This window comes from Pithys albifrons, chromosome 3 (genome assembly GCF_047495875.1).
Source record: "Pithys albifrons albifrons isolate INPA30051 chromosome 3, PitAlb_v1, whole genome shotgun sequence".
Classification (NCBI taxonomy): domain Eukaryota; kingdom Metazoa; phylum Chordata; class Aves; order Passeriformes; family Thamnophilidae; genus Pithys; species Pithys albifrons.
Window position 1 is genome coordinate 25,975,848 of NC_092460.1, and position 20,582 is coordinate 25,996,429.

General features: G+C 37.6%; 1 protein-coding gene across 2 annotated transcripts in view; it reads right to left on the reverse strand.

Moving 5' to 3' along the window:
* The window catches only part of PARPBP (PARP1 binding protein), a 47,094-nt gene extending 26,527 nt beyond the window's left edge, over positions 1–20,567 (reverse strand). Inside the window, exons 1-7 of one of the 2 annotated variants that reach the window (XM_071551074.1) lie at positions 20,467–20,567; positions 19,189–19,341; positions 12,197–12,427; positions 11,281–11,391; positions 9,625–9,795; positions 6,104–6,258; positions 5,415–5,658 (exon numbers count right to left, since the gene is read on the reverse strand). In XM_071551074.1, coding sequence (XP_071407175.1) covers positions 5,607–5,658; positions 6,104–6,258; positions 9,625–9,795; positions 11,281–11,391; positions 12,197–12,427; positions 19,189–19,338 — 870 coding nt within the window. In that variant the 5' untranslated portion in view covers positions 19,339–19,341; positions 20,467–20,567 and the 3' untranslated portion in view covers positions 5,415–5,606. Of the gene's footprint in view, positions 1–5,414; positions 5,659–6,103; positions 6,259–9,624; positions 9,796–11,280; positions 11,392–12,196; positions 12,428–19,188; positions 19,342–20,466 lie in introns of those variants that run through there. The other variant, XM_071551073.1, reaches the window with a different exon arrangement.
* Between the last annotated feature and the right edge of the window lie 15 nt (positions 20,568–20,582).

The window sequence follows — 20,582 nt, forward strand, 5'->3', positions numbered from 1 at the left end:
AGCAGCAATTCCATTCTCAAACACGAAGCAGCAGATGTCAGCTTGAGCTTGATCTACCTGGGTGGAAGAGTGGAACAAAATTTATCAAGGAAACAACATAAATTACAAATGCTACTAACAGAGCAGTAACTGTGCCTTTAAAGCAAATCTAACAGCTTTTTTCTAATTATGTTATATGAATAAATTTAAAAAGTAGTCCATGTTAATTTAGATTTCAAAATTTCAACAATAAAATCATATCAGTGAACTTCTCTAGATTTTAAATATATCTGTAAAATAAAAAATAACTATATCAAAGCACTCACTGTACTCAAAAATTTCACCTCAAACAATGGATGCGTACATTAGTACTCTAATTTCCTAAATACTACAGAAGTTTATACTAGGTGGAGACTACCTTAGACCCTTTGGAATTTTGCAGAATAAAGGCACAGTAAAGAAAGAATTCTGTTGCTGAGTGTTTTTCCACATTGCTTGCTGCTGCTATTGCTGTATTGGCTAAACTTTCTTTCAGCTTGGTGGAAGAAACTGGAGAGATTCTTATTCTCTGTACCAAGCTATGCTACCAAAGTCTGGTGACAAAGTTACTGTAAAACTAAACAAGTATTCTTTCCAGAATAAGATTCTTGATAAGCAGCCATGAAATTCCATGTGAGATAGTTCTAAAAGGCAAAGGACCTCAGAAAAGCTAATGCTAGTTAAAATAACATTAATTATATGATAAAACAATAATATCACAAGCATGAGAACAGTCCATCATAATGCTTAGGAAAATATGTAGAAATATTGGTAGATCACCTTGGCTTCAGACAGTTTGAATTCAAAAGGGCATCCCACAGGATGGTGAAGAAGTGATTGTTACAAATGAGGAAACATTGCCTGGACAATTAGGGGTGTTACCACGAAAGCCAAAGCTTAGCTGGAGTTGAGAATTACAAGGACTGTTAAAGCAGCTTCACCTGCTGAACAAAGAAAGTGTGGAACCTTTGCTGAAAGGCACAGTCCAACAGTGTGGACAAAGAGGAAACTGAGGTACTCTCTGCTTTCTTTGCCTCATCTTCACCAACATGGTCTCCCAGGCCCCTCATTAGAGAACGTTTCCAGAAAAGAACTGTCATCAGCAAATAAAGATCAAATCAGGCTTTACTTGGCAATACTGAGTACATACAAGTACATAGAACCAAATGGACTGCAACCAAGAGCATTAATATAACTGGCAAATGCCCTCTTAGGACCACTCTATACCATCTTTGAAAAGTCATGGTGCCCAGGGGAGGTCCCTGACAAACGGAGAAAAGCAAACTATTGCAAAAAAAGAGACTAAAAAGTTTGAGGAACTACAAGTTCTTCAGCCTCACTTAGTTCTCTAAGAAAATAATGTAAAAAGTCTTCTGAGAAAGTATTTCTGGGCATGTGAAGGTTTATGTGGTGGCTGGTAACTGTAAGCATGTATTTATCAAGTGTAAATTATGCCTTACCAATCTGTTTGTCTCCTATAATAAAATTACTTTTTTTGAAGACCAGAGGAAAAGGGTGAGTGCCATTTTACCTTGACTGTAGCCAGGCTTTCAACACTGTCAGAGAATACTCTCAGCAATGAGTATGGATGTTACGGTCCGGATGGATGGACGATGAGTTAAAAACTGGTTGGATGATCAAGCTCAGAAGGTAGTAAACATCTTGTACTTTATCTGGAGGGCCAGTAAAAATGGAGTAACACAAGGGGCCTATCCTGAAACCTGCTTTTTTCTCTTGTCTTTGGCAGTGACTTGGTGATAAAAATACATGCTTATCAAGTTTGCGGATGATACCAAATTGAATGGAATGGTCAATATACTTGAGAGGAGAGCTGCCACACGCAGATACCCAAACAGACAAGGGGAATGGCTGACAAGAACCATATGAAATTTAACAATACATCCAAAGTCTTGGAAAGGAATAACCCCTTGCAATGATACTGGCTGGGGAGCAGTTCTGTGTAAAAAAAACCTGGGAGTCTTGGTGCATGTTCAGCAAGCTAGCCCTAAGCCAGGAGCATGCCTTGGCAGTAAAGAAGGCCTACAGTATCCTTGGCTGCATTAACAGTAGCGTAGCCAGTAGTCTGAGGAATGTGATTATCCCTCTCTAATCAGCACTCATTGGACCAAATTTAGAATACTGCATCCAGTTCTGGGCCCCCAGTCCAGGAAAGACACTGATAAACTGGAGTGAGTTCAGCAAAGGGCTGCCAAGATGGTCAGGGAGACATGCCCTGTGAGAAGCAGCTAAGGGAACAGCTTGTTCAGTGAAGGCTTCAGGGGGATTTACTGACAGCTTTCCAATAACTACAAGGTGGCAACCAAGAAGACAGAGCCAGCCACTTCATGCTGACAGTTAGTAAAAAGAAAAGAGACAATAGACATAAATTGAAACAAGAGAGGTGCCAACTCCATATAAGAAAGAAAACCCACAACTTTTATCATATGAGGACACGAGCAGTAAAAAGAGATTGAAAACCTTCAAGGATAGAGACTGCACAAAGCTTGACTGGATAAAGCCCTGAATAACCTGAGCTGACCCCATCATTGACCCTGGTTTGAGTGGGACGTTGGACCAAAAACTTCCTCATGATCCTTCCAACCCAAATTATTCTATGATCCTAAGTTTAAGGAACCCTATATACAATGCTTTGCATACACATGCATAACTTTTTAGCAAGTTTAGACCACAAAACTCCAGTGCTGCGTTAACACTAGCCAATTAACTGAAACATTCAGCACAAGCCTAAATAAAGTCCAATATGCTTTCTCTCCCAAAATATTGCATCTTCAGATGCAATCACAGCTTCACAAAGACAACACATAAGAGGCAGCATTTTCCCTGTCAAGGGAAAGCTGAATGCACGAATCCACATGATCAAGGCGAGCTGTATAACAGCTACAACCGGCTGCAGGGAGCTGCCCAGGGACCCGAAAAGCAAACCCTCTCCGCAGCGCCGCTGTCGCTCCAATGGGTTGACTGAAACAATGCGCGGCGCTCCAACAAACTCCGATGTGAGCTGGGCGATGGTGACACCCAGTGGCCACTGCCTGCACTGAGGGCAGGGCCCAGCTCCAGGAGAAAATATGCTGCCAATCTCCCAACTTTCCTACTCTACAAAGTGGGGACTTTTAAAGTATATATGTGTGTATATACACACTTCCCCATAGGAACCATCAAGTGCAGTAACCAATATGACAAATGACTTGCCTTCATTTGGTTTCAAGTCACAGACATTTTTAATGAGCATGAAAAAAGTCATTCCAGAAATACATTAAGATCTTTGGGCTTTAAAGAAAAGAATTTCCAGAATGATTAATTAGTACTGTATTTTTTCATTAATACCAATAGGAGTTTTCAGATACTAAGGTGTATAATAAGTCCTTCAGTTCACTGACAAATACAACATGTTTATGTTCCTTGACAAGATGCAGGCACAGAAAGAAAGAACATCCAAGCTCTCCATTTATTATATAAACACTGTTCAAGTCTTACATGTACAGTACCTATAAATATATTTAGCATTACAAGTTTTACAGCATCCTCGAGTGATTCTTGAATGATTTGTGGTTTCTTGTAATCTTAGATATCTGGAGAATGTGGAGAGACAAACAAACAATTTCAATATAGCAGTGATTCATAAGAATGTTCATTCTGCTCAGTGAATACACCTTGTAACTGCCAAAGTTCATTTTGTCTTTCAATTTCTCCTGCTATCAGGAGTGCCATATTTGAACAAAGTCATCATAGTTTCATTAAATTTCCACTCAGCTTGACAGATTTTCCTTCCCTCATCTCATCTACTATTCACTTTCTTTGGTGAGTGATGGGGAAATGAGAAACACATTTTTGTTATTCTCCATAGGTTAGCAGATACTTGGTTGCACAATACCTCCTACTAGTTCAAAATATTCTTAAGCACATCCCACCACTGTCCAATGTCTTCAATTTGTTTTCTAGATTTCTGAAGGACTTGATAGAATCAGATGAAGAAAGCATCTGTTCAACATGTCTCACAATGACCCAGCATTTATTTGGCTACTTTGTATTTTGTTTCCTAAGATCTCCACTGTAACAAGATGAAACTGAAAACCAGACTTCTAATCATTAAGTAAACGACCAAAAATACGGCATTTTTCTTGTGGCATAACAAATACAGGTTATTGTAGGTTTGCTATCTCTGTATCAGCAAAACAGCAGCACTGCAGACAGATTGTCCAGTTTGCTCTTGGATTTCTCAGCAGGCTTCTAAAGACAAAGCAACAGAAACTTCTGCTTCACTATTGCTTTTTTGACTCTGCTCTTTTGTTTGCAGCAGTAACAGAACTGGAGAAATTTCATGTGTAAAACTGCATCCTCTGGAATTACAACTGTCACATCACAGGCAGGACAAACACACAAACCTCATCCATATAAAAACATCTTTTTGTTACCAATTTTGTGACTCTCACAGTTTCTAAGCTGTATACCCCAGACCTATAATCTTGAGAACATTGGCATAGTAGCAAAGATTCTTTCAAAGACAGCCAACTAATAGGTGTATTTCTCTAAGCACTGAGCTACTAAATAGACACATATATAAAGGCAATATAAGTACTTTATATTGTGAGATTATAAACCCCATATAGAGTATGAGAGATACACAAGAGATATGAGAAACATCACAGTACCACCAGCTTCCACTCTTGGTCAGTGAGATTACCAGTGATACCTGTATGTAATCATTCTTAACTTAATGAAAACACCAGCATCTGACATTAACAAGTTTTATATCCCAGAATAAATGGGGTAGCAGGTACAGCTACTGAAAAAATATCTCACCGCCGAGAATAATTTCCAACTCTAGAGAGCATTTATGTAATTAGAAACTGCTAATTCCCAGCAACCATTTCTCTTACATTTCAACATTCTATCTTTTAAAGAGACAGATAATTAACAAGATGTAGCATTTTATGTTATACTTTTCTGAACTGTGTATACCTGAAAATGTGGTCTTTCCATACTAAAAATTCATGCAGATAAATGTGTTTTCATTTCTCATTTTTAAAACAATGTACAGTGCCAGATATAATTTAAATAAAGAAAAAAACATATAGTATATGTTGAGCTAAGAGGTTTATTTAATCACCAGCACAGACATGTCCCTGGCATCCAGGATGTTGAAATGAAAGAATAAAGAAGCAGAACAAAACAGTAAGACAAAAACTGTGAAACAGCTTCAGAAATAATTCTCACTTCCAGCTTCAATGCAAACTGAACAGAAACTTAAATAATGTCTATGGGTTTGCTTACAGCATTTTGTTTTCTGCTGTGAGGATTAGATTCAATTCAAACTAAAAAAAAGATTCTCCAGTATCAAGAGCAGAACTACTATAGCTCATTTGCTAAAGTTTTGTATCGAAAAATTACTTATTATAAATCAATTACTAATTTCTATGAAGCTTAAAAAATAGCTCTTCTGTCTATAGCAATATCAGCACTTACCAATTCAAATTACTGTGTAACATTTACACTTCTTTAATTATTCACACATTTGTAAGCCTGCCCAAAAGACTAACTTCAGTTCTTCAAAAAACATTCAAAATCAGCTACTCCACCAGAGCCTCCCTAAGAAATAATTCATATGCTTCACTTATGTAGCTAAAATGAAAAAAAAGAAAGGCTAAATAACCAACATTTTCATATTTTAGCAGCAATAAAGACTCCTTTATGTAAGAATAAACAGAATGAAATGACAAAAAGAAAGCAATTAACTGGCAAGAAGTAAAGCACATATCAGTTCATGTACTTATCAGACTCACAAGATGGAAATCTTTGTAAGTTTGTTTACAAGGAGGGAACGAACCAAATCACCATACATATACAGAGTTGACAGAAGTTTAACATGAAAAAACCCTTCAAAAGACCATAATTTTACCCCAACTGTTTTCTAATTAGTTATATTTTAAAATAAAGCTTAATTTTCAAAAATTTACTCTGAATTATTTAGCAAGTACATTATTTGATTTTCTTTGGTTCCTCCTCATTGGGACACATGCACAAGAAAAAGAGGTGCTCAACAAGACAAAAACATAGAATCTATTACCTGGGATTTAAGATTTCACCAACAATTTCTTGAAGCTTATCAATAAAATTGATAAAATTGGACAGCCCCTTTACATGGGCTCTTAAAGGATCATACAAAGCAGATGCACAGTCTCTTCCTCCAAGTTCTATGGTTCGGATGAAAGATGTTGCCATCTATTAGGGGAAATATTCAGAATTATGAAACTGTAGACATACATGAACTGTACATGTGTTGAAGTGATCCTCTCCTACAGCTTTGCAAACAGTAACAGCAGGTTGATAGCCAAAATAACTTACCTGAAATCAACAGAATGCCTCAATGGCAAGCCTTGTACATCTCACCATAAATATTTGCAAGATCAATACTTACATAGGACAGTAGTATTAAAAAACATAAGCCAAAGTGAAAATGACTCAGCTAATTTGATATTTATATCAGTCTTTTGAAAGTTTAGAAAAAACCTTACTAAAACAGGGTATAGTACTCTTGCTGTTGCTGCTGTTTAAACACTCATGCTGGCCTCACAAAAACTACTCTTATATTCAGAGGGCTGTCTATGACCCAAGAACAATTTTAACATAAGCATGTACAAGTTGACTTCAGTATTATACCTATTTTCAGAGATGCAAATAATGTATACTCAAGTCTTATGAAAACTGATGAAAAGTAAAACTTCTACCATTCTGGAAGTTTCCATATATTTTTATATGCTATAAGACATTGAAAACAAGATGTGTCTAAACCAGTACACCAAGTACAACCCCTGAAATTTTAAAGCAACAGTCAGAACAAATAATCTAGCAGTTGTCCAGAAGGGTAAAACTAAAGATAGTGTTACAATACACTTGACACAGGTGCAGTAATATTAATTCTTCATACAAATTTTAATTTTAGACAGCAGAGCTAAACCATAAAGATCTTAGGACTGGAAAGAGCAAAACTGGAATTACTCCAGCAAAGAAAGTAAACCTGCCAGTACTCCTGCCTTTGAGATGAAGATTTCCTGTGGATCAAGTACACAGTTCATAGCACCTTGCCTTCCCAATGGAAGATATTCTAGGCTTGCAAGATTTCTACAAGACACAGATGCCAGAAGACTTTTTTACATGGTAGAGAAGTTTCCCCTCTGGCAATTGTGAAGAAAAGATAGTAAATCCTGTCCAAACACATGGGGTTTTATACAATGTTAACAGAGCTAAAATAATTAATACTGGAACTGAAATTTCCCAGATTTTCCATACTTATCAAACCTTAAAAATTCAGAATGCAGCTGCTTCAGTGCCTGCTACATACCCACACTGTTTTTCACTTGGACTGCTGTTGTCTGCACTAGGGCTTCTCTGCTTGCAAAATTCAGTGATTATTTTGAGTATAAAAGACTTCAGTGGTTCTTTGGAGGAAAAAATTCTTAGTTACCCTATTTCAACCACTTTTGAGATTGCTCTGTGCTCACTATAACTACGCACCTCACAAACCAAACTAGATTCTTTAGCAACAAGTCTCTGGGAGCACAGCATGTTGATGCTGTAACTTCTCTCATTCCTATACAAGGGCATTGAGAAAGACTATGCCACTGTATGGAGCTTTTTTCCTAGTTCTCTGCCTTTGAGAGTAAAATGAGCAGGAATGCTCCATATCAACTGATCAAGCCACTGGTGACTAGAAAGCATTACCCTCCCCAAATTCTGAGTCAAATCTGAAAAGAATGCAATACTACCCTTACAAATTTCGGCCTCTGTTCTAGTCCACATTTCAAAGGCAGGGTTTTGTCACCAGCTTGGTCTAAGAAATCTCTATACAGAAATACTTTAGGTTTCAGATGTCTAAACTTTGACAAACACATGTAAAAATCCTGTCTTATTTAACCAAGATACCTACAGCACTTTAAAACTTAAACACATTGTAAGGAATCATTAAGGGCTTGGGTGTGTTACTGTTAATATTGCATTGTGATATTTAATTAACTCAATCTCATTGCTAGGTTTTGGCAGACAGCAGGGTACAGGGGTGGCTGATGTGAGAAGCTGCTAGAAGCTTTCTCTATGTCTGATAGAGACAACGCCAGCCAGTTCCAAGACAGATCCAGGGCTGGCCAAGGCTGAGCCCATCAACAGCAGTGCCACAGTTCCTGGGATAACATACTTAAGAAGGGAAAAACCCAGTCAAACCAAACTTGCACAACAGCAGCAGAGAGGAGTCAGGATATGTGAGAGAAACAGCTCTGAAGTCACCAAGGTCAGTGAAGGAGAGGGAGAAGGTGCTCCATAGAGCAGAGATTCCCCTCCAGCCCATGGTGAAGACCACAGTGAGGCAGTTGTGCCCCTGCAGCACATGCAGATCCACAGGGGAAGCAGATCTCCACGTCAAAATTGTGGAGGGGCCCACACTGGAGTAGGTGGATGCCTGAAGGAGGCTGTGATCCCTCTTGGAAGCCAGTGCTGGAGAAGGTTCACTGGCAAGATCAGTGGATCCCTAGAGAGAGAAGCCCATGGTAGAGCAGGTTTGCTAACACGACTTGTGATTCTGCAGGGGTCCCAGGCTGGAGCAGTCTACTCCTGAAGGAGTGCACTCTGTGGAATGGACCCATGCTGAAGCAGTTTGCAAAGACCTGTAGCCCATAGGAAGGAGGTTTGCAGAGAACTGTCTCCCATGGGAGGGACATGGCGGAACAGGGAAAGAGTCTGAGGAGTCCTATCCCTACAGAGGAAGGAGCAGCAGAGAATGTGTGGTGAACTGACCTTATTCCTGATCCCCCTGAGCCACTCTGGGGTATGAGGTAGAGCAAATCAGAGGCAAAGTTAAGTCTGGGAAGAAGGGAGGAGTGGAGGAAAGGTGTTTTAAGAACGGATTTTATTTCTCATGACTCTAATCTGATTTGATCGGCAGTAAACTAAATTAATTTTTCCCCAAGTCTGTTCTGCCCATGACCATGCTGTGGAGCAACCTCTCCCTGTCCTTATCTTGACTCATGAGCCTTTTGTTATATTTTCTCTCCCCTGTCCAGCTGAAGAGGGGAGTGATAGAGTAGTTTGGTGAGCATCTAGCCAGGGTTAACCCACCACAATTGCTTTTAGAGGTATTTGGTAAGCAGAAACTTCTAGTTTAACACCATGTTTTCTTCTTTTGCCCTTTTTCCTTTGATATGCGTACTCAGGATCTCCCATTGCATGATTTACCAAGATTTCAAAATTTTAAAAGCAGTAAGAAAAGCTTATCTTATATTCATATTTAAGACAGCAAACCTTTTCAGGACTTTAGTCATTGTTTGGGATGCAGTCTCAATGCCTTTTTTCAAGATCCCATTTTAGAGCTCTAGACATGCACACAATTATTTTTCTGTGCATCTTTAGGTCTCATGACCAAACAAGCACTCACTTCTTTCCACAGAATCTATTACATCTTCTAGCTTGAAAATCGTGCTCATGGTGGTATTTGACTTGGTTTGCAAATATCAATCTTGCATAAGAGATTAAAGCCACATTCTATGTTTATAGATCTACTGTCTCTGATCTACAGGAACTTTCATTTGACACACATACCAGGAAAATGGACATATTTTTCTTCTGTGAGACATGTTTCAGGTCAGTGAAGGCTTCTCTACCAAGCCCTCTGTCAGGAACATTGAGAATATGAGCCAATGCCAGATCATCCTTGGAATTCACCAACAGGCTTAAATATGAACAAACAAACCTCTTTGCCAGCATTGACATCTGTAAAAAAAACAACAACAAATTGGTCATCTCACTGCTAAATTATGTTCCTTTTATTTTAAAGGGAATTAGATACATACAAAGATTTTTTTGAATAGCAAAAATTCACCTAGCATAATTCCAAAATGCTACTTCATTCATGAGGACTCTGGAAATCTTGATGAAAGCAAACATGGTAAATAAGTAAGAATTATGTTGACTATTCTTGAAAATTCACAAAATATTTGAGGGCTGGATCTCTAGTTTTTAAAATTGGCTATAAATTTCTAATTAGAAATGTCTTTTCTATCCCAATGCAAATACTAGGACTAATAAACTACAAAAGAATTTGTCATTAACTTCAAACAGACTAAAATTCTAAACTACTTGCCAGCTCTATGACACATTCAGTATTTTTTCTATTATCTTCCCGGGGATTTCAATAAAAGAAACTCCATTGATTTGAGTTTGGACATAAACTAGCCCCACTCACATAACCAAAATATAACATTGTTATTGCTAATATTGCAGCGCTGTCATGGACCTATAAGAAAAACAGTCCAGAACAGAACAATTTGCAGTTTTGCCACAAGTAAAGAAAAATCAAAAAAAGGCCATTAACAGAAAAAAAAATGAGAAAACCTATATCTGTTATGGAATGTCTTCTTATTCAACAGAATGCACACAACAAAGATGTAGACAGTACCAAAACCAAACATGTGCGTGTAAGTCTGCAAAGACAGACCTGAGAGAGAAAAAAGAGCAAAGAATATTTTTACTGAACAACTCAGAATAGCAAGAAAACTATTATATTAGTGGTAGAAGTGCTATTTAGGAGAGAACCTTACTTCAGAAAATATTTTCTTGTTCAGAAACATTTTGAGTTACCCCAAAAAATTGATTTGAAATTGCTACTTTAATGAAAAAAGCAAATTGGGAAGTGATAAAGCTACAGCATTTCAAGCATCATTATAGAGTATTCAGGGGTTCTCATGTTGGTTGTTGAAAGGGTAAAAGTAAAGAACACAGTACTCCCAAAGAGTCCTCGAGTCTTCTACTGGGACAGCCAAACCTTGTTTGCTTTGCTACAGGTACCACTACAGTGGCTATTCAGATTTCTTCTGTATTTAAGGGAGTATGACTTAGCAAAATTAAATCAAAGAAGTTTACTTCTTTTTGAAGCATAGGGAAAATCATTTAGTACTTAGTGAAGACAATGTTTGAATGAAGGTGCACTTGTAGAGAAATTCATGCTCTGGTGTTTCAATGCAGACTAAGTCTACATCAATAGCCAGCAATAAAAGGGCTGTCTTTCAAGAATACAAATTCCAGCACATAGCCCTGTGTGCACCTACAATATACTCGTGTGATACAAAGTTTGAATACACAGGTTCTAATTTTTTTAAACCAGCCACGTTTGACTACCAAAATTGGAAAAGAAAATTATGCTATATTTTATCTTCTCAGTACATACAGAACATTACAAGAGAGAGAAATAATTATTACCTTCACATTCTCCTGGTCCTGTCTGTTGACAGGAGTAGATGGAGTAGAAAGAATAGAACCAATATTTTCTTGTAGATTTGTTATACCAGAAATGAATTCAAACAGTTGAACCTTTAATAAAAAGAATCAGAACAAACTTCAATATGAAGATGATTAGAAAGCAAAGGTGATTTTAAAATCTGGTATAAACCTACATCTCTGCCCGTTTGCTCGTGTTTGAGGTTAATGCAGCCCTTACTTTAGATTTTAGTCTTTAAAAGTACAACTTTTGTTTTGGAGAGCATTTAACATGTTATGCCAAGTTTAGGAAGACCTCCTTAGCCCACTCAAATTCTCGATCTTCCCCAAGAAAACAGGGAGGGGAACGAAAAGATTAAAAAATCCCAAACAAACAAAAGACCTGCAACAAACTGCCACTGAGCTGTGACTCAGTGACTGAAGTGGAACCTGTTCTGGTTTCTGAAAAAATCTAACATGGAACTAAACATAATATACAGAAGTTTTTGTTTAAAGAGCATGGTATTTTCAAAATGGTAATAATTAAAAATATTATGGCTGCATCTCAACATACAACCAGAACTTTCTGATGTGTGTTAATTACTAAGCTTTGCTCCAGTTCTATCAAACCTCTACAGTTCATTTTTCAGTTCCATTTATGGTAAAGAGAGATATAATCATAGAAGAGTTGTGGGACTCACCCATCCAGAAGGACAACAGAAAGGAACAATTTCTAAATGAACCTAAATTCTCTTTAAAATATTTAGTAATTTAAACTCAAGCACTTCCCCAATAGATATACTAAGGAACTTGTGAATAATTCAGAGATCCCATGTATAATTAAAAGTGTCATAAACCCATAACTGGAATCAAAAATAAGCCAAAAAAATATCAGAGATGAAACAAACATAATACTTACAGGGGTTATGCTTTCAGCTTCAGGTAAAAGTCCAAGACTACAGCACTTCTGACATATGTCTATTAGATCTAACATATTGCTTCTTGCTAAGAAGGCATCATAGGCTTTTTTTACATCAGCATAATTTTCACTTTCTTTCATGTTTCCATATGATAATCCCAGTTTGTCATGTAGCAAACAGTTCCAAGTTTCCAACACATCACTAAGTGATACCGCAAAGTCTCCATGGAGCTAACAGAATCAAAAAAAGCAAAAAATATTATGTTTCATATTCAGTATAACTTTAAAAATAAATTTAAAACAAGTTGCACATACATATTTGAAAAACTATTATCACGAACAAATTCTTACTTACAGTTGAAGTTCTTCTACTGCTTTGCATCTTCAGCTTAATTTTGCTATATGCAGTATTTGTTCCTGATCTTTAAAATACCAGGTATGTATATTGGTCTTTTACTCATAAGAAAAGACACTGAACATTGCAGGACTACTTCTTGCATATTTATTTGCAGAAATAGTTTTCAGCATGGCAAGCATTTACTTCCCAAAGGCAGTAAACACAGCTCCCTTACTTTCAGGCAGTAATCTAGGAAAAATCTATGTCAAAATAAAAGGGAGCTTTTATTCCTGTGTTAGTACGGTTATACTTTAGTATACCATTGATAGTGTTGCTTGATACTTTTAATACATTAGAGCAAGGTACACCCATCTGTTGCTCGAATCATAACTAACATTAGCTATACAGTGTAGGCTACACTCTTACACTCAGCTTCTGAACCACTCTCCCTGTCAAAATTATTAGATTATGGTCCATGTACCCCCCATCTTCTCCTCCAACTACTCGCTCTTACCACCTTTTCTTTCACAACTAGACTCCTCATTTTCACCCTGCTCTTTGATCTACTTACCAGGCCCCATTTCCTGCTGTTAAACTTTTTAACCCAGGCTCCTTCTATTTGAGTTAGACCTCGGCATACATGCAATAAGTAATTTCACAATTGTAGCAAGTTCTCCAGTTTTCATCAAAGAAATAAAGTCCACACTACTTGTATCTAAAGCATTCCCCAATATATGGCAGCAAAAAAAGGCTGCCATGTAATTCATCATGTAACACAACAGAAATGCCCTGCGACTGAGTAACCAGCCTTGCTTTGCCATAATGGCAGACAGCTCCTGTCTAGTTCAAAGGCTTAATTCTGTTTCATGACATTTTCACATTGAGCAAATTAACTACCTATAAACACCATTAGGAGCTGAACACAACACTAAATACAAAAACCATGACAAAGTCTAATAATTTAAGTTGTTCCAACCCAAATGATCCCTCCTTGGGGTTCTAGCATATTTACTTTCCCAATAGACCTGGTGAAATAAATATATGATTCCAAAATCCTGAAAGTCGTTTATTTTGTTATCATCTAAGAAAAGAACTAGGAAGGAAAATGAGACAACTGACACATATTACTTTCAGAGCACTTTTTTGCCTTCTAAATTGTGCATGGGTTATGACAAATCAGCTCTATGAACTTACATTCTCTTTCACATATCACCAGAATATTAAAATGGCATATATATTTTCTGAAAAGCACCTGACTTTCATTTCAGTGTCTCAAAAAATTAAAGACATAATCATATTATAACCCAATTTAAACAGATAAAAACAGCAGTAGATTGGGAAAAAAAATGTTTTCCCACTTTGTTTTGAAACAAAATCCTCCAGAAGTACTAAGTTAAAGTACTACTTCATATGGTATCTAATAAATCAAAAGTTTTCCTCACCAGATCAAGGGCCTGCAGAGATTAGCAAAGTTTATATTAGTGCTGCAAAAATATTTTAAATCCAAATAAATTGCATTCCAGATACTAACCTTCGTGATCAGGTGTTCACTGTGATGGTGTATTCTATTACTTACACAGTCAATTATTCAAGTCTCTGGTTTTAAAATTAATTAACAAAATAATGTGGTATTCTGCAGTAAGCATATGTCAACTGTCTAACAGCTTAAGGAAGTTCTCTAAGCCCTGTGCTTTCATTCCATTATAGGCACAGCAAGTATTTGGTTTCATATGCATAGAACCAGTAAGATATTATAAAACATCTTTGACTCCTGACAGTGCCATATGTTAAGTTTCCTTGGACTCTTATTTTAGAATATCTGAAACCCAGTAGCAACATTTCATGCCTAAAGACACCGGGTTTTAGTATTTTTGTAGGTATTGCAAGCTTGCTAGTGCAAGCTACATAGAAAATCAACTTTTTTACTTTATTTTGACAGAAAATTGTTTTAAAAAACAAAAAGTTGTGTACTTCAGCAACAACATGTTGTCTCCTACCTTCCCCAGACATATGGTCACTGACACATATTTTTGGAATATGTGTGTAAAAACTGCTGTGCTTAACCCCCACCCATGTGTTGTCTCTAGTTCTCCTATTTTTAGGCATATTCCTCAACTGCAGCTTCCAGCTTTGTCCTTAAGTTTCTATGCAATTCTGCAGTCTTGTCATCTCTGGTTCTAAGCCTTTGCTGTTTGCATACTCTCACACACAGAGAGGTTCCCAAACTGGTATATAAAGCACATTGACGTAGTATAAAGCAGCATTTTGACCAAGTTCCCTATTTCAGTAAATGCTGATAGTGCCGTGCTCAGATTTAGAAACTGGTTCATGTAAACACAAGGGTATGGACATCTGAGAGTTGTTATACTGCAATCTGCAGCAGCAGTGAAGTTACAGGCTGATAGCCTGAGCTTAGAGAAATTGCAGCATTACTTAGCGTGGGTACCAAACACCTTTTTTATTTGGAGGAAGAGGGGAGAGAGTGGGTGGGCAGTGGAGGTTGGCAGGGCCAAAGAGAGTAGAGGTAGTCACTGTTTAAGGAGTACTAGAGAGCAATTGTATGTATGAGTCAGTAGAGCAGTATTTGCAACAACAGAACCATGAAACAGGCAAAGTAAAAATTGTACTCATCCAAACAAGAAACCAGTACTTTCTAAAGTTAACACTACCAACTACAGTGGTAATAAAAACATAAGACCAAAAATATAGAACCTTCTTGCTTAGAAACAAACAAAGAAGCCCACACATGCCATCCATGCTTCCCTTTCTAGCCCTCAAATCAGACACCTGTAATACCACAGAGAAGAGGGGTAGAAAAGAGAAGAGAAAGTCCTATTGATAAGTTGGGGAAGATGCCTCAAGAATGAAGTAGCAAGAGTTTTAAGACAGTTAAAACAACTCCAGTTGTTAAGCAACACAAAACCACAAGAAATAGGAACTTAAATATTTATCATTCGGATACATAGTTTATGGGGAAAGACAGTAGAATAACTTATCATTGGCTTTTTAAAAACTCCGATTGCATATTTATTACTTGACCTTTTTACTGAAGAAGAGCCTGCCCCCTACAGAGGGGACGACTCAGCACTGATGAGACCACATTCAAGTACTGTGTCTGGTTGTGGGCTCCTGAATACCGGGGAGACACTCAACAGAGTCCAACAAAGTTCAGTTAATCATCCACAAAGATGGTTAAGGGACAGGAGCACCTCACATATGAGGAAAGGATGAGAAAGCTGGAGCTGTTTAGGCTGGAGAAAAGAATGCTCAGGGAGGATCTCCTCAATGCACATAAATATCTGAAGGGAGGATGCAAAGAGGACAGAGTCAGGCTCTTTATTTAGGTGTCCAGTGGTCAGACCAGAGGCATTGGGCACAAACTGAAACACACAGAAGGTTCCCTCTGAATAACAGGAAATGATTTTTTACTTTGAAGGTGACAGTACTGCAAAGGTTGCTCAGGGAGGTTATGGAGTCTCAGTCCTCAGAAACATTGGAAAAACATTTGGACATAGTCCTGGACAACTGGCATTGCCAGGTTGCCCTGCCTGGGGAAGGCTGGATGAAATGACCTCCAGAGACCCCTTCCGACTTCAGCCATTCTGTGATTCTGTGAAATATTAATCATACTAAAGAACAACCAAGACAACATCTCTTGGTAGCATCATTACATTATGTCATAAGCAACATATCATATGAAATTGCTTCCAAGTTGGTAGAAGTGTCTCATTACCAAAAAGGAGACAGATAAAACAGTTTAAGGGAGTAATAGTGTAAAACATCTCTACATTTTTCTTCATTTGCCAACACAGAATCAGGAAAATTTGGAAAAACATTTCAAGAAACACAAGATACTGAACAGAGCATAATATTCTTCAGTCAGCATACAAAATATGCTCACGGAAGCACAGAGTAGAACTAAACCATGCACTAAAACTGCTTTGGTACAGAACTAGAAATATATAAACACAAATTTCAAAAGGGAAAACATATTTCTAAAACTAACATTAAAGCTCTTTCTCCTCCAGTAGAACATCTCTAGTGCTAGAAGAGATTTACAAAACATTTAAGAGAAGTCTGATAATTTAAAATCAGTTTCAGGAAAAATAACTGGTTTATACATTTTGGTTTCCCCCCCTACTAGGGAAAACAACCATGGTCTGAAAATGACAAGCCATTATTTATTTTACTCCTCATCCACGAGTGCAAATACAGTCAACTTAAAACAAGTAGCCTCAACTGAAATTCACCTTGAAAACTGTTATTTTTATTTCAAACCTTAAGAAAGGTTCTTCTCTTGAAACTATTCCTAGATTTTAGATTTACACTAACAAATCTGCGTAAAAGGTATTCACTTTTACTACACACCTTATGCCACTTCTCTTTATGCCACATGGCTAGGATTGTGCAACAAAAAGTATTTTCAGAGGAATTCAAAGCATAGATTTTTTTTTTCAAGTCCAAATTCCTAAAGAAAGAGAATAGTTCCTTTGCTGTTTCTGGTAGGTTGGAATTTTTTTGTTGTTTTTTTTGTGGATGTTTTTCAATATAGCCACTCAATAGCCTATTAGCACAGTTATTTTTATTGCAGTAATTGATTTTGTCATAATAGATGTCTATCGTATGGGTGTAAACTATATAAAATTATTGTATTTAAATCAGAGACCTAACAAGGAACATGCCTACAACTGCAATACTCTGCATGTAAGTTTGAAGTTTCAGTGCTGAAGAAAATGAAACAGACACAATTTACTCTAACACTATGAACTCATCTAACACTATGAACCCATCTGAAGAAATTGAACTTCAGAGGCAGCATGTGCAAATGCTAAAATAATTTTAATCCACACATGCGAGACAAGGTTTACACACAATGGTAATTCATCATCTTAGACCAACTAGTATAATAAAAAAAAATCAGGTTTTGAACACTTCATCTTTCTTCAGACCTGAAGTAGAACTTATATATTTCAAAATTCAATTAGTTGAAAACAACTGCTATAATTTTTGTTAGATAATCTCTGAAAGAAGAGATACTTTTAGAAGGGGGGAATCTTCACTGGAAGAGAAAAAAAGAAAATAGTTGAATAAACCAGTTCCCACTAGTAGAAATTAAAAACTTACTGCAAGTTGTAAGGAAACAAGGAGCAACAAACCATCAAAACATTATCTTTTTCATGTCTGTAATTTTTGGCATGCAAAAGAACACATTTTAGTTCCCAGAGTTGGTTTTGGAAAAGTATTTGCAGCTTTCCCTTAGAATCACAACAAACACGACAAACAGTGAATGTCTCCATAGGTAGTTTTGCATTATTGTCTTCTATCAGTTCTCCAAGAGTTCATGTTGATGCACTTCTGGTATTACCTACACAGGTATTGTGAGGACACCAGGCCCCTGGCTGGAATAGATTACATTCTATGAAGTACCAATTTAGAATCTTGGGATTCTAATATTTTTGTTGTAATGTTTATTACAGTGAGGATGAATTACCTTGTTTTATACTTAAAGTTTAAACAAGAGATACCCCTGGTCTGCACATTTTAGACTGCAAAGTTTTTTCTAGTGATGAATTCAGTTACTCAGGAAAGTAGTTCTAGAAATACTTTAACTGAGATACAAATCATCTTCCAGTGTAAGAGGCAATTTTTTTAATTAATATGTTGCAACTAGGAATGCACAGACTGAAGCAGGTTTTCTGTTTGTTTGGGTTTTTAACTGATTTGGGAATTTGACTTTGGTGTGTTTGTTGATTTGGTATGTTTGTTTTGGCTTTTTAAATTAAGGATTTGTACTAAATTTTTTATTTACTATGCAATATTTGGGTAAGTCTTCCAACAGTCTTTTTTTTCTCACCAATAATAAGCTCATTTTCCTAAAAAGGCATCTTTAGGTTATCAAAATGACTACTGCAATAGTTCCTATTAGATGAGACACATGCAAAGGCTTGATTGTATGTTGCAAATGTTTGTGGTGTGTTTCAGATGATTTTAATGTCCAGTCCTCCAGCTTTGACAAGCCATTATGCTTCTTTCAAAGACACTTCAGGGTTACACCTTCTCCATCATTTGACAGTCACTTCTGGTACAGATGCATAGAAAAAACATACAATTCCTACTGGTGCTGTTTGCACACTCACAGCTTGCATGGAAATGTATGTCTTCATCTGATGAGTGTTAGGAAACACAGCAGCTAAGAATGGATTGTTGCAAGTACAATCCTTGCAGACTACACCAAATCAGTTTTATATTCATATTCTTCTCATGTCATTCCAAAGAATTTTCAGAGCACGCAAAAAGAAAAAATAGTATCCCAAATGCCATCATTCTCCCACCCTGATGTACAGAACAAAAGAAACATTTGATGGAAATAAACAGAAGCTACATGATCAACAAAAACATCCTAGTGTTTGATATTAAATTTTGGAGCTCAAATATACACTAAAGCACTTCCACCCTCCTTGCACTTCTTTTTTCTAAGCCCTGTTTCAACGGTGTACTTAATCACATTCATTTTAGTGCCTTGCTGCATCTGACCCTCAGAAGCACCCTGTTTTAACAAACAACGAAGTGACCAAAAAAGCACCATGTTGGTGCAGTAAGTGAATGAAGTCTGAGATGTACTAAGTACCAAGAACATACTGAAAAGAATGCTAACCTGTTTATTGACTTCAGCCATGGACAGTTGTAATGCCATCAGCATGCAGTCTGCTCCACATACAGTAGTCCTTTCTGAGTTTGAAAATAAAGGCCATTGTCTTCTGAAACACTTGACCAAGTTTAAAATTTCTTGTTGGAAAGTAATCATTTTCTAGAGTGGAAGACAGAGATAATCAAGAGAAAAATGAACATAACTATGCAAGAGGGATATGCATGTCTTCACCTTCTAATAAGCTGTGCAAGTCCTTTTATATCTTCTTAAAGCTCAAGTTCCTAAAATAAACTCTTCCCCCTAAACCAGACTTGCCTCACAGTGACAGAGTAACTGTGAAGACAAGGGGTTAAAAGTGCTTATGTATGTTACGCCTTCATGAAGACCCCTTACTTTTCTTGTACATTATGCCAACATAAAAGAATGTTATCACAACTATGAGTCTTTTGTCTCTGAAAGCAGCCTCACAGTGTCTTCTGTACTTCCTGCATTCACTATACATTCAGATCAGTGACTAGGAAGATGTTTTAAACCTGGAAAAAAGAAATTTAATATTTCTATGACTTACTAATAAAGACAACTCAATACTTTTGTTACTGATATAGGGTTTTGTTGGGGTGGTTGTTTTTTTGTTTTGTTGTGGGTTTTTTTTACATTTTGTAAGTCATTATCTCCAATATATCCCTGACAATAATTGGACTACCTCATGCTTTGGTCTTTTTCACCTTCTTGCATTACTCAAGACATAGGTACATGACACAGTAGTAAAAATTTCCATTTAAATTTGCTCTTTTCTGAAAGTTCCCTAATGCCACAGTGACAGTAGAGGAGCAATTCCTCAGCACTTACTCCCAGAACACAAACCCAACCTTTTGCTTTATTCTGCTCAGCTAAGGTAGAGCCCACACTGGGTTTGTTTTTTGGTGATGGGCACGACTGGAACGGCAGGGAAAAGAGGGGACACGAGTCAGCAAGCGAGACCGCAACAGGAGCTGCAGCTCTCGCTCTGCAGAGCCTTTGAAAGGGACATTCTGCCTATTTATGTTCTACGCCACGGCACGAACCAGGCGAGCAGCTGCAGCCAGAGAGGGTCACACCAAAACCTCCCCGAAGGCTTTTCTCTTCCTCCCACTCCGAGAGGATTTCAAGGGGCAATGCTTGTCCCTCCGAGTAGCGAAACAGCCCCAACAAGCCATAAACACTACGAAGCAACACCTAAACCCTGAGAGCCCCGTCCCGCTCTGCTCCCACAGACGAAAGCTCCGGGCTGCGCCTTCCCCTCACCCCGGTTCCCGTCTCGGGTCCCGCCGCCGCCGGTGCCCCCGGAGCCGGCTCCTGTGCGGCCGGGCCGGACCTGCCAGGGCCTGCGCTCCGCGCCCCATTCAAATCCGCCTCGCTGC